The 14527-nt window shown below is 47.6% G+C and overlaps 1 protein-coding gene across 7 annotated transcripts in view; it reads left to right on the top strand.

Annotated features, from left to right (window-relative positions):
• The window catches only part of HECTD1 (HECT domain E3 ubiquitin protein ligase 1), a 1011111-nt gene that overhangs the window by 224818 nt on the left and 771766 nt on the right, over positions 1–14527 (top strand). For all 7 annotated transcript variants that reach the window (XM_069638480.1, XM_069638479.1, XM_069638478.1 and 4 more), the window contains one exon: positions 8555–8789. In XM_069638480.1, the coding sequence (XP_069494581.1) occupies positions 8555–8789 (235 nt within the window). The remainder of the gene's footprint in view (positions 1–8554; positions 8790–14527) is intronic.

A 14527-nucleotide genomic window follows, 5' to 3' on the forward strand; every position in this document is an offset into this window, starting at 1 on the left:
CACTTACAAACCCAAGTGAAAATATTCATGAGGTGTGGGCTGCATTTTTCCATGTATGCCAGTGATCGCCACAGGGGTCAAACGTTCACATTCCAAGCTACTAGATGGGCATAAAGTCACTTTCCCCTCATCCTATTGTGGTGGCCAATGCTGTAATATCATCTTCGCGTGTCCTACTTGAGTAGGGTGTAATGTGACTGCAGCTAATTCCAAACACTGCATTGTGTATTTTGACTGGGGGGAAAAGAGTGATCACTTGACTGGAGCCCTTTGAAGCCTACTTTAGCTCTTTGTGGCTTATTGAATCTTTTTTAAGTCTGTATGCGTGGTTATGGGGCAGTCGGCAGAGCTGGATTAGCCTCTGTGCAAGATCATTTGAGTCTACATAAGGCCGACAGGGCAAATCATTCTCTAAGAATAAATCTCAACCTTTTATAGTCCATCATCGGAGGAGCCCTTAGTCAGAGTGCTATATGATGCCAATATGTGTTATTAGAAAAATGAACTGGGCACACAATGCACTGATGTTAACCTTGGTTAAGATGGGCCAGCTCCCTTCCCACCATGCCAGATGTGTTGTAGTGGGGAAAGTTGTCATCTTTAACACTTGCCCAAATTGTGTGAGATTATTATTTATTTACTTATTGGGTATTTATAATGCGCCTATACACAATGTGTTCTGAGGTGCAACAAGACGAAGAGGGTGGGAGAAAAAGTGAGGCTAAAACAAACAATCTTACGATTACTGAAACCCCTATATTCCCACTTGGCAAATCAATTTACTTTGGGCACTGAGAAACCAGCAAAGTGCTGGTAAACCACGCAGAAACCATGAAAACGTTGCTGGGCAAACCAAGTGCACTTATCACCAAACACATGCCCCACTTGGAGCAAGTATATCTGACTGTGATCTTGCAGGTTTAATTTCTGTTTCTAATTTATTACCAGATAGCGATGATGAAAGGGACTTCTTTAGACAATATCTGATTGCCACCTTTCACCAACCTGAGAACTACTATGATGACCATGTAAGTGAAGAAAATGGATGCAGAAGCAGTGTCTTTAGAACTACGAATCTCACACCTATGTGGGTTTTTAAATAGTCAAGAGGAATGCAAACCTGGCACGGCCAAGCCCAAAGAAATATGGCAAAGGCCAAGCCAACCTACATCAATGTATAAATGTAACAGGGGGTGGCCTATTGTCATCCACAGAAAGAGAAGACAATGGACTTGAGGTGCCTTCCTTGCAGTCATGTAGGAACTTAAGGGCAGTCCTGCTTGATTCTTTGGGCAGATGGATTGCCTCTAGGTTGGTTGATGTTCAAGCCGGAGAGGGAGAGCTGGCTGGGCACATTGGAGAAGCTGGGAAGGGTGAGCACGATTTAAGGAGACCTGCCTAAAGTTAAAGAACTTATCAAAAAACTTGAGCAGCACGTCCAGTTCATAATTGAGTAGATTGGTGACCTCAATGGGCATTTCATGTGCAACAAGGATGCATAACAGACTTGGGATGGGAGTGCAGAAGGGCAGGAGTTTGGCCTCTCAACTCGACCTCCTTAGGTCCAGTTTCGAATTGGTCACAGACTTCATGCAGGTAAGCCCTAGCACCCCCCTTGCCGCCCCATCAGCGACTTTATGTATTTTTTACATCCCCCTCTGCTGCACTTGCAGAGCGGCCTCCACCCCCCCTCCACCCAGCTCCTGTGCTGATTGGCCCACTACTGTCCCTCTTGTTTTTCAACAATCTTTAACTTGAATTTTGTTGGTACTTTACTGCAGTCCCCCCTGCAACCCTTTGACCTATATTGTCCTATAATAGCCCAAATTGCTTCTAGTACAGGATTTATTTAAGCACCCCGTTTTGGCCCTAGGGTGAATATATTCCCTTACATGACCATAGGCTGGTGGCAGCTGTCTTTTAGTTTTGCCTTCACCAAGGGTGCATCCAGTTTTACAGCTTTGGTGGCATTATTTACCTTTGTTATCCATTGAAGTACTAATGTCCTGCTCTTGGCCATTTTGTTTGGGCCATCGCTTTTGTGAGAACCATAAGGCAGGCCTAAAATGGCTGTTGTGCACACGTGGGGTCATTGAGCCCAGCCCTGTGCCCTATAGCTGTTTTTTTGGACTGATCCCGTAACCCGGATAGCCCAATCTACAAATTGTATAGGTGGAACTGTGAGCTGTTGCAGTTTTTAGAGTCAGCAAAACGTTTGCGTCTCTGCCTCTTGTGTGATTGGAGGTCTTCTTTAGGCCAGCTCATGGGTGAATGTGTAGATTTAGGGGAGACCATGTGCATTCGTTTGTTGTAAACCAGGGGTGCACAACTGATTTTGACAGAGGGCCGAAAGTACCTTACATGAGGGCTATAGTGGGCCGAAAAGTAAATGTGGGCGGGGCTGTAGGCGGGGCGTGGCAGGAGGCTTTTTAAACCCCCAATTTCTACTAAACACATGGAAAAATAATGTTTTTGAGGGGTAACGATTTTTATTTGCATTTCAAACTTACATTTTGTACTACACATTTTCCATTGTTATAATTTATTTCTATTTAGTTATTGTATCTCGCATGTTTAGTTAACTTATATATATTTTATTGACCCTAGATTGGACATGCCGTCATTTTGGACTGCTACAGTTTGCTATTTGGGTTGCCCAAGAGGAGTATGGCCTTCGTTGAGTCAGGTTTCCTCAAAAAGCCAAAGATGAACATCTCCCAACTGTGCCTGTTTTAGCTTTATTATTGGGTTCACTCTTGGAGTGCAACACTATGCCCCATGTCCCTCACCCCCAACCAAACACTATGCCCCTTGGCCCCCTCACCCCCAACCAAACACTATGCCCCATGGCTCCCTCACCCCCAACCAAACATTATGCCCCATGGCTCCCTCACCCCCAACCAAACACTATGCCCCATGGCTCCCTCACCCCCAACCAAACATTATGCCCCATGGCTCCCTCACCCCCAACCAAACACTATGCCCCTTGGCCCCCTCACCCCCAACCAAACATTATGCCCCATGGCACCCTCACCCCCAACCAAACACTATGCCCCATGTCCCTCACCCCCAACCAAACACTATGCCCCATGGCCCCCTCACCCCCAACCAAACATTATGCCCCATGTCCCTCACCCCCAACCAAACATTATGCCCCATGTCCCTCACCCCCAACCAAACACTATGCTCCATGGCCCCCTCACCCCCAACCAAACACTATGCCCCATGGCACCCTCACCCCCAACCAAACACTATGCCCCATGGCTCCCTCACCCCCAACCAAACATTATGCCCCATGTCCCTCACCCCCAACCAAACACTATGCCCCATGGCTCCCTCACCCCCAACCAAACATTATGCCCCATGTCCCTCACCCCCAACCAAACACTGTGCTCCATGGCCCCCTCACTCCCAACCAAACACTATGCCCCTTGGCTCCCTCACCCCCAACCAAACACTATGCCCCATGTCCCTCACCCCCATACAGACCCAAACCCCCACCCCCCAATTCATCACACACACAGACCCGAACCCCCACCCCCCAACTCAGCACACACACAAACATGCACCCATACAGACCCGAACCCCCCACCCCCCCAACTCCAAACCCCCACCCCCCAAATCAGCACACACACACACAAGCACCCAACCAGACCCGAACCCCCACCCCCCAACTCAGCACACTCTCAAACATGCACCCATACAGACCCGAACCCCCCACCCCTCCAATTCCAAACCCCCACCCCCCAAATCAGCACACACACAAACAGGCACCCATACAGACCCAAACCCCCACCCCCCAACTCAGCACACTCTCAAACATGCACCCATACAGACCCGAACCCCACACCCCTCCAACTCCAAACCCCCACTCCCCAAATCAGCACACACACACAAGCACCCAACCAGACCCGAACCCCCACCCCCCAACTCAGCACACTCTCAAACATGCAAACATACAGACCCAAACCCCCACCCCCCACACACCCAACACCCCCCCACCCCCGCATCTCAACATACACACAAAATACATTCAAATCCAAACATCCGACACACATCCAACACCCCCCCACCCCAACATACACACAAAAAACATTAAAATCCAAACATCCGACACACATCCAACACCCCCCACCCCTGCATCTCAACATACACACAAAATACATTTAAATCCAAACATCCGACACACATCCAACACCCCCCCACCCCAACATACACACAAAACATTAAAATCCAAACATCCGACACACATCCAACACCCCCCCACCCCTGCATCTCAACATACACACAAAATACATTTAAATCCAAACATCCGACACACATCCAACACCCCCCCACCCCCACATCTCAACATACACACAAAATACATTCAGATCCAAACATCCGACACACATCCAACACTCCCCCACCCCCGCATCTTAACACACACACAAAAAACATTAAAATCCAAACATCCGACACACATCCGACACCCCCTCGCAACATACACACACAAAGCAAAACAGACCCGACACACATACACAAACAGACCACTTACCGGAGACGTGCTGGAAGGCAGGCAGGTAAGCGGCAGGTAAGCAGGAACGCTGGACTCGTACTACGGCTGGCGTGGTCCAAGGCTGAAATGCCTTCCGGCATCAAGCCTTATGGACCACGCCAGCCGTAGTGCTGGCCCTCCATTGGTGCAGCACACACGCATTACGTGGCTCGTAGGAGCGACGTAATGCGTGTGTTTGCTGAGCCAATGAGGGCCAGTGTTTTGTCCGGCCCGGAAGACAACAAAGACTTTCCTAATGGGAAAGTCTTTGTGCCTCGCGGGCCGGACAAAAGAGCATGGCGGGCCGCAACTGGCCCGCGGGCCGTATGTTGTGCACCCATGTTGTAAACAAACCCTTATCACTGAAGGATTTGCCATGAAGCTTCTCTCCTAAATTTTAGGACCATGTTTGGTAATACTTTCTGAGCCCTAGGGCAGCCTTGCTCCGGTTTCACCTTTTGGCTACTCAACGTCCTTCCTTGGGTGTTCCTAACATTACTCACTGGCTTGATTGGTTGTCCCATCGTGGGACTGTTTCTGGGCCGTTAAGCCTCCAGAACCTATTGCTTGAGGTATGTCACAGATGGCATAAAGAACTTGCCAACTCCCAGAGATGGTTCAAGAGTTTTATTCGAAACTTTGGCAGAGCGCTAAGGGCTGTCCCTCACTAGTTTAAAGTAAGCAGTTCCCACCCTAACCCAGGTGACCTACATCCCAGGTTAGTATAAAGAGCATATCAACATCAACCCTTACTGTGTGAAGTCCTGCTTGTTTGGTTGTGGGGAGCCTAAAGGCTCTCGCATGGTGTGTCTAATCTCCCTTTTAGGTCTTTCTAGGCTAGACCTACTCTCACGTTTGGATTCTTTTTAGCGGTTGTCCCTTTCAGACACTGGAGCCCAATACATCCTTGTATTCAATGCTCTCATGTTCATCTCCCTGTGTCGGTCTCTCCCTTTCTCTCTCTACAGTTCTGACTTCTCTCCGTTCTTGTCCTATGTCTTCCTCCTCTGTCCCTCCAATCTTTCTTTCTCCAACCTACCTCCACCCTCCGATGATAATCCATCCTACTCTGTCTCTTATATGCTTTCAAATCTCCACACCACTACAGTGTTGCAATGGTCAACATTTACAAATGGGGGGCCAAGCTCAGACTTTTTCCCTGCGCCTATCGTGCAGAAACAGTGGCAGTCCTCTGTGGTGAATGTCCCCGTTCACATTAGGGGGCCACTTTGCAGTAAGTCCCACATAAGTTTTGAGGAATTAAGTTTTGCACATAGCTGCTCCATGGCAGCCTTTATTTTGTGTGGCTCCATGGTTGCAGGCGGAGTGTGGAGTGTGCGGTTGACATTTGGTGGTCAATGCAGCTGCATGGATCCTCTGTTTTTAGTGTCTCTCGTTTCACTGAATAGAGAACTCTGATGACTGGAATGGTCTGTCTGAAGGCTCTCATGGGCTATACTCTTGCAGGCGGTCCCCCCATGCTCTGGAGGTCTGTGACTGCTGGAGATTATAAGAAAAGGACTGGCACGCATTTGTTTGCAGAGGAATGGGGTGATACAAGGTGGTACAGTTCATATACATTCAGGCACTTGGGAAGGGGGCAGGAATGGGAACCTTCTAAACTGCCACTCCCCACCCCCACCCCCACCCCCTCCATTCTGGGGTAGTACTGGCTCTGTCTTACACCCTTGCAGGCCTAAGTCCAGGGTGAGCACAGTTCCTGTCCCCTTTTGACAAGGTCAGAATACTGACCTTGTTGCAGATTTGAAACCATCTTCTTCCATAAGGGTTGTGGGATAACACTATCCCTCCTCTGTTTTTCGTCTGGGCTGTCTTGTGTTGACTCCACTTTTGTCCCTGTGGTGGGAAAGCTTTCTGTTGGTTGGCTGCTCCATTTTCCCCTTCAAGCTGTCTGGATCTGATTAGGTTGCTTTCCCTTCCTCATGCTAGTTGGTTCTGCTCCTGGTGGTGAGTCTCACCCCCCTGGAAAGGCTGCTTCTTCATCTTTTGGGCCATCGCTTGCTCAGGGTGCAAATCCCAGGGTACCAGATCCTGTAATATGACTTGTGGAAGAAGCCTTTTACTCACTAGGTTGTTTTGCCGTTCCTGAGCAAAGTCCTCTGAAACTGGAGCTGTGTATACTTTGTCTTGGGCTACTGGTTTTTCCCATTGTATTCTCCATCGGGGATACAGAAGAAGTGGGGGTTCTGCCTCTGACTCTGGCCCAACTCCTGCTCTGCTTCCTGTCTTCCTGTGCCGGTTGGTTCACTAACCTGAAACTAAATCTCTTTGTGTGGGTCTCCAAAGGAGTACTCTGTGGTTAATTGCATTGTTGCCTGCACCTGTTTGGTAGAACAGACACTGTCTTTTCTCCAGAACTACAGCACTGCATATTTGATTTGTCCCATTATTTCCTATGGGGGACTTTTCCCAACTTGTAGAATTCCACCAAAGTGACTTAAGGATACGTACCTGAACATTAACATTTGTCCATGGTCCCCCCTTGTCTACCTGGATTTTTAAATCCTTGCATCATACACCTGCCTATGTAAATGTGCTGAGGGTTGTACAACTGCTAGTTGTTCAGTATCCCTTGATTTCCTGGGGTGTGAAAGGTATTGCAGTCTGGTATGGTCCCTAACATTTGGTGGGAAAGTATTGTCTATGTGCTTAATAATTTCCCATGTTCTAGAGGTTGGGGACACCACTGTGATAACGCAGGTGCTGGCATTTTGGATTCTGATCATGACAATATATTGTATTTTGCAGTTGTCTAGGGTTCCCTTTTACAGGCATACATTTAGCATTTGAGCGGGTAAGGTCTGCTTATGGCCATTTACAGTTTTGTATACACTATCTTATCTGTAATGTTTAACACAAAGTACTTTCTGGACATTCTAGTTGGTGTATATTTTTTCAGTATATGAGCATTGTGTATTCTGTGGGGGGTACTATTGGGACTAATTGTACTTGACAGTCAGCCTTCCTGCTCCCTTGAGTGAAGCCCGAGTGTGTTTGATCTATCGTTTGATTGAGGGCCCCTGTCTTGCTAGTAGGTTCAATTATTTTATAGCCCTTAACAGAGGACTGTGGAAAAACTTCCCAACAGTGGGGAAAGTTATCTTGTGCTTACATTGGACATTCTGTAGGCGCACTGTGAGTTTGAGGAAAAATGGTGGGTGGGGGAGTGCTATTGGTAACCTGGGGGCTTGATGTTGCAGTGGGTTGGGAATGGCCATCTGGCACATGTGTGGGTCTTCTCGCCAAGCTAACCTTTTATAGGAAGTGGTGGGACGATAGGGTGATGTGATAATTGCGTAGGTGGATGGAGGGGAGTCGGTGCTTAAGTTCCCACTTGACGGCCAGGGAGTCGCTAATAAGAGGATAAGGATTTGTAGGTGCATCAAAAAGGCAAGACGGCTTGCACTTGTGTACACTACCAAAAATTAAACTAGTTTCATTTATTTTGAAAACTGAGACAGCATTTCATTGTATGGTTTGCCTTAAAAGGTTTTCTCAAGGCTGCATGGGTCAGGTGCATGTTTAGGGGTGAACTCATTGCTGTGCCAGTAGCAATAAGGGCTAAGTGGTGATGCAAAGCTAGTTTGATCCAGATTAACACTACAAGGCTGGTGGCTATGAGAAAGGATTTGCATCAAGGTGTCAGCTAGCAGCATTAGAATTGAAGGATTGTTGCAAGTTTTAGAATGTAAAAAGCTAGAATCACAGGTGAAGGTGAAAGGTGCTGGATTGTTCTGTGTACAACAGACTTCTTATAATGCAAACATTGTAGGCGCCAAGAGTGCCCCAGGGTGGTAGCGGTACATGGTATAAATAAACATAATCTAGCTTCTAGGTTTGGATAACTATAGCATTTAACTCCAATTTAATATAATTGTGTTTATTGTATGTCTTCAATGAACAATAACGTAAAAGGCAGGGCTTGTGACTATTACTTTGTTTATATGTTTAATGTATTGTCTCTGTAAACCTGTGTATGCTTCCTCTCCCTTCCAGCTGCCCTCCCCGGACTTTCTTGCCAGCCCTGTGTAAAATCTTCCTGGATGAGAGTGCCCCGGAGAACGTGTTGGAGGTGACCGCCCGTGCCATTACCTACTACCTCGATGTGTCAGCAGAATGCACCCGCCGGATTGTGGGTGTGGAGGGTGCCATCAAGGCGCTCTGCAACCGCCTGGTGGTGGTGGAGCTGAACAACCGGACTAGTCGTGACCTGGCCGAGCAGTGTGTCAAGGTGAGTGGGAAGGTCAGAGTGCTCTACCTGTACAGAGTATGGGTTTTCGGGTACTAGTTTGAGTGCTTGTCTGTAGATCTTTGTATTGAGTTGTGTGAGTACTTTTGTGCAGGCTCTGGTTTGTTTTCAGGAACTGTTGAAGTGCTTGTGCGGATTTCTGCAAAACATGGTGCTTCCAGAATGGGGGTCCTGATTTAGTGCAGACAGCCGCACATTTTGAACATGCCGCTTACACAGCTTGTTATGCACCTACTGGAACATTACCATGCTATCCGGCACCAGCATGGGAAATTCTGTGGTCTGCCGAGCTGTTGTCCTTTTCCACATGTAGTGTTAATTTATTGGCCATTTGCAAATAAATAAAACATGCCAAATATTTACCATTTGGCAGTGTCTTGCTCAGTGCCCTTTGTGTTATTGGCTGTATTCTTAACACTACTGCCATTTGCGTGGTCTCTTGACGCTATGGGATTTACAAGGAAACTGGTATGGCTGTTGCTAGTAGACAGAGTTAAAACGCAAGATTGTTTTGATGCTTGTAGACCAGGAGTAACCAGCCTCTGTCCATAGGTATGTTTTGAATGGTTTGTCTCCTCCCACGTATTCCTCATCTTTAGATATATTGTCTCCCAGCTCTGTTGCTTCAGAATTTTTTTTTCACCAAAGGCTGCTGTGTTTGAGGCCACAGAGTCGTAGTCCCTCGAGGGCCGCCGCCGAGAGTCGACGTCATCCGCTGTATAAAGGGCTCGAGCAGCGCCCGTTAACTCAGTTACGTTTTTCCAAGCAAATTCGTTGTCATGAACAGCGCATCAGGTTTTCTTCTCGACGATGTCCTCATCTACTCCCACCACACCCAAGACAGGGTTGAAAACATTTCAGAAGTATGGTAGGAAAATGTCAATAACCGACCCCCATCGGAATGGCCTCTGGTGTCTCAGCCCAGACCATCGGGTTGACTAGTGTGGTTCCTGCCAGGCTGTGTCCAATAAGGCTCTTGGGGAACGTAGAGGTAAGCTGGCGGAGGAAACGTACAAGTCTTCTAAAAGACAAAAAGATTCAGATGAATCTAGTCGAAATTCTCGACATCGGTAGAGGAGGTCGAGATCGAAGAGTCGCTCGAGGAAATCTTCCATGTCTTCGACTAAGAAGTCAAAAAAGTGACGTCACAGGTAGTCTTCCTCCTCTGAGAATAACGTATCCATCCAAGCACGATTCCCCTGAAAAATGGGAGGCCTTTTGGGCTTTGATGCTTAAAATATTCGAGAAAGCGGCCCAGACCCTCTCGAAGATGCCACGTGGTGATTATGCCTCTACCCACTCTAAAAGTGACAGAGGGAAATCAAAATTTAAATGCGCGAGAGCCAAAAAAGAGTGGAGAGTGTCAAGGGAAAGTTCCCTGACGCCTCGTACTAAGACAAAACCTCTGGTGCATAAATCGGTGGTAGCGGAATCAACATTTCGACCAGGATGGCATGACGGACATCCTGAGTGAAGGTCCTCTAAAAAATCCTGTTCTTCCATTCCATAAAGCACTTCAGAAGAGGGTGATGGCAAATTGGAATACTCCTGATTCTATTTCAGCAGTAAACAAGAAATTTGTACCAAAATACAGGTCATCTATCAGATCCGAAATAACTAACTAAACATCACTCCCCTGAAAGTTTAGTGGTTCAAGTTCAACCTCCACAAGGCAATCCGGTTACCCCTCAATACCACCAGACAGGGATGATAAAGTTGATGCTTGGGCCCGGAAGGTTTTTTCTTCGGGCAGCATGGCACTTAAATCGACAAATGTAACTTGTACTTTAGCAAGATTTACATAGACCCTGTGGTACTGTATGACATCAGCGGCTGATCGCATCCCAAAAGGTGAGGATCGGGATGGTTTCCTGGCTTTAGTAAAAGATGGTAAAGAGGCTGTGGAGGAATGCCTTCAGTCAGGTCTGGACGCTACTGATAGTGTAAGCAGGTCCATGGCATCTAGCACGGTCCTACGCAGGTTTGCATGGCTAAGGAAATCTGGCTTTGCACCTGATGTGCAATCTAGATTACTTAATATATGCCCTTTGACGGCTTGAGGTTGTTTGGCAGCAAGGCGGACGAGAGCTTGGATAAGCTTCAGACCTCAAAAGCGCCAGCAAAATCACTTAGCACCCCTAAAAGACAGCCTCAACAAAATTCTTATGCAGGCTCATCTTCCTGGAAGAGTCGCCCCTTTCATTTTTACTCTTCTTTTGGAAAAGGGAGAGGGCAGGCCAGTCAGAGAGGCCAACAGAGCAAACACTTTCGTGGTGGAAAGGGGAGAGGTGCTAGATCAGCAGCAGCTACTATCTCCTCAGCCACTGCTGCAGCCGCAGCAAAGCCACTTTGAGGTCTTCACCCACAAGACCCTGGTGGGAGGCAGAATCACTCGGTATCTGGACGAATGGCGTGGCATTACGTCAGATGCTTGGGCACTAGAGATAGTGACCCATGGTTACTGCCTTCCTTTTTATCAAAGACTTCAAGATCATCCACACAGGAGCCAACTCTGTAAAAATTCCAGACCCGCTCCTTGTGCAGGAGATTTTAACCCTGCTAGAGAAAGGTGCAATAGAACATGTACCTGTAGCGGAAAGGAAAAAGGGTTGGTACTCCCCTTGTTTTCTCATCCACAAAAAGGACGGAGGATCGAGACCCATCTTGGACTTCAGAAATTTGAACAAATTCCTCAGGAAGGACAAGTTCAAGAGGGTGACTCTTTCTCAGATCCTTCAGGCTCTTCAGCTTCAGGACTGGCTGGTTTCGTTGGACTTCAGGATGCTTACTTTCATGTGCCAATCCATCTCAAGCACAGAAAGTACCTGAGGTTCGCAATTGGTGGTTCTCATTATCAGTTTCGGGTTCTAACATTTAGGCTGACCTCCGCCCCAAGGGTTTTCACCAAACTGATGGCGGTGGTGGCAGCGAGTATCAGGAGAAGGGGGATTCACGTCTACCCTTATCTGGACGATTGGCTAATCAAGGCAAGTTCACCCGAACGAGCCCAGGAACATCTGGCCTTGACCTGCCACTTCTTACAGAGTCTGGGCTTCTCCCTCAATTACAAGAAGTCACAAATGATTCCAAGCCAAAGACTCTAATTCATCGCAGCAGTACTAGATACTTCCTCAGGGAAAGCCTCGCCTCCTGAGGAGAGAGCTCACCACATTCTGCAGATGGTAACAAAGTTTCAAAATGCCCAATATCTACCGGCATTTGACTTTCTAAGGTTGCTAGGCCTCATGGCATCCGGCATTTTTTTGGTGCCAGAGGCCAGATTTAGGATGAGATCCCTTCAATGGGCCCTCAAGACTCAATGGTCCAAATTTTCGGAGGAGATGTCAGATCTTCTGCAAGTCCCAGCCAAAGTTGCTCGATCTCCTATGGTGGGCTTGCAAGGAGAATATCCTCTAGGGGGAACCTTTTTGGGAACCATGGCCGGAGATAACGATAGGGACAGACGCCTCACTCGCGGGGTGGGGAGCCCACACCAACGATCTGACAATCCGCGGTCGTTGGTCTCAATCGGAGTCCAAAATACACATCAACCTTTGGAGCTGAGAGCAATCAGACTAGCGCTGAAGGCTTTTCTGCCCTCTGTACAGGGAAAGAATGTCCTGATAATGACGGACAACACAGTGGCCATGTACTGCCTCAACAAAAGAGGAGGCATAGGATCACTTCCACTGTGCAGAGAGGCAATGCAGCTCTGATTCTGGGCAATGCAAGAAGGAATCCCTCTTATCGGCAGTTCACCTAGCCGGAGAGCTGAACACAGCGGTGGACGCTCTGAGCAGGCAGAGCAGTCTCTGGCGAACGGCAGCTAGCTCAGGAAGTCCTTCAAGAGATCTTCGCCCTTTGGGGAACCCCTCAGGTGGATCTGTTTGAGACCGGTGCCAACCGGAATTGCGAGCTGTACTGCTCAAGGGAATTTCCTCAAAGAGGAGGTCTAGGGGGCACGTTCGTGGTGGACTGGGTATTTCCACTCCTCTACGCGTTTCCTCCAGTCCCAGTGATTCCTCAGGTAATCGGGAGGTTGATGAAGTTCAGCAAAACCATGATCCTAATTGCCCCGGATTGGGCCAGGAGAATGTGGAACCCGGACCTTGTGGACAAGTCCATCTGCCCTCCAATAAGTCTTCCACAAAGAGAGGATCTTCTCTCGCAAGAGGAAGGTTGGGTTCTTCATCCAGAGGTCAAGACACTCCGTCTTCACGCATGTTTTTTGAGAGGCTGAGATAAGGATTGGGACCTCCCGGATGACGTAATGGAGATTTTGCTTTCGGCCAGAAGGCCGCCAACAAAATCCCTGTACCAGTGTCGTTGGAATAAGTTCAGTAACTGGTGCAGGGATAATAATGTGGATGAATTTCTTTGTAATCCGCCAACAGTACTTTCTTTCCTCTTACACTTGGCCAATTTGGGGCTCCAAATTGGCACTATAAAAGGATATCTGGCAGCGCTATCTATCTTTGAACATTCCTCGGAAGAGGTGTCCTATTTTAAAATGCCCTTGGTAATTCAATTCTTGAAAGGGCTGACAAATGTATACCCTCAGACACCTTTTCAGGTGCCCATCTGGAATTTGAATTTAATCTTAAAATTTCTTGTGTGCCTCTTTCGAACCTTTACATTCTTGCCCATTAAGACTTCTCAATCTTAAAACAAATTTGTTGGTGGCTATAACATCAGCCCGCAGGATTAGTGAGTTGCAGGCACTTTCTTGTAAGCCTCCACACACCATTTCCCATAGAGACAGTTATTCTAAAAGTAAAACCTTCTTTCTTGCCTAAAATAATTTCTGATTTCCATCCGTCACAGAAAATTACCTTACCTTCCTTTTATCCTCCTCCTCAAGCTAGTAAGGAAGAGGAAAGGTTGCATAGACTGGACCCAAAAAGAGCTCTGTTTCTACATTTCCATCTTGGCAAATCTTCGACAATGTGACCAACTTTTTGTTGGGTGGACACAAGTTAGGCCCTGGGGTGTCTAAACAAACTCTATCCAGATGGATAATTCTAGCTATCTTCGAGTGCTATAAATTGGCTGGAAAAGAGCCTCCAGATGGATTAAGGGCTCATTCAACCAGAGGCATGGCAACTTCCACGGCTCTTCAAAGAGGTGTCCCTGTGCAGGATATTTGTGCGGCAGCCACCTGGTCGTCAGTGCACACCTTTGTGAAGCATTACTGTTTGGACTCTACTTCTTATCAAGGAGGACTCTTTGCAAAAGCTGTCCTTCATTCAGTCCATAATTGAAATTTCTGGTACTCCATCCTCCAAATTCTTACTGCTTTGGGAGCCTATATAAAGATGAGGAATACGTGGGAGGACATAATCCATTCGAAGAACAAGTTACTTAACTGTAACCTTCTTTCGATTGGCTGTTCCTCCCACATATTCCTCATCGACCCTCCCAACCTGCCCCTCTGTACAGTTTACACCAGTTGCACTCGAACTTCCTTAAGAGCCTGAGGACTTAAAACCTGATCAGCTGATGTGACCGTGAACACCGTAAAAACGGAACTGAGGTAACGGGTACTGCTTGAGCCATTTATACAGCGGATGGCGTCGACGCTCGACGGTGGCCCTTGAGGGACTACGACTCCGTAGCCTCGAACACAGCACCCTCTGGTGAACATTTTTTTTACGAAGCAGCAGAGCTGGGAGACAATTTATCATCTAAAGATGAGGAATACGTGGGAGGAACATCCAATC

Source organism: Ambystoma mexicanum, chromosome 14 (genome assembly GCF_040938575.1).
Source record: "Ambystoma mexicanum isolate Mex_15411 chromosome 14, UKY_AmexF1_1, whole genome shotgun sequence".
Lineage (NCBI taxonomy): Eukaryota > Metazoa > Chordata > Amphibia > Caudata > Ambystomatidae > Ambystoma > Ambystoma mexicanum.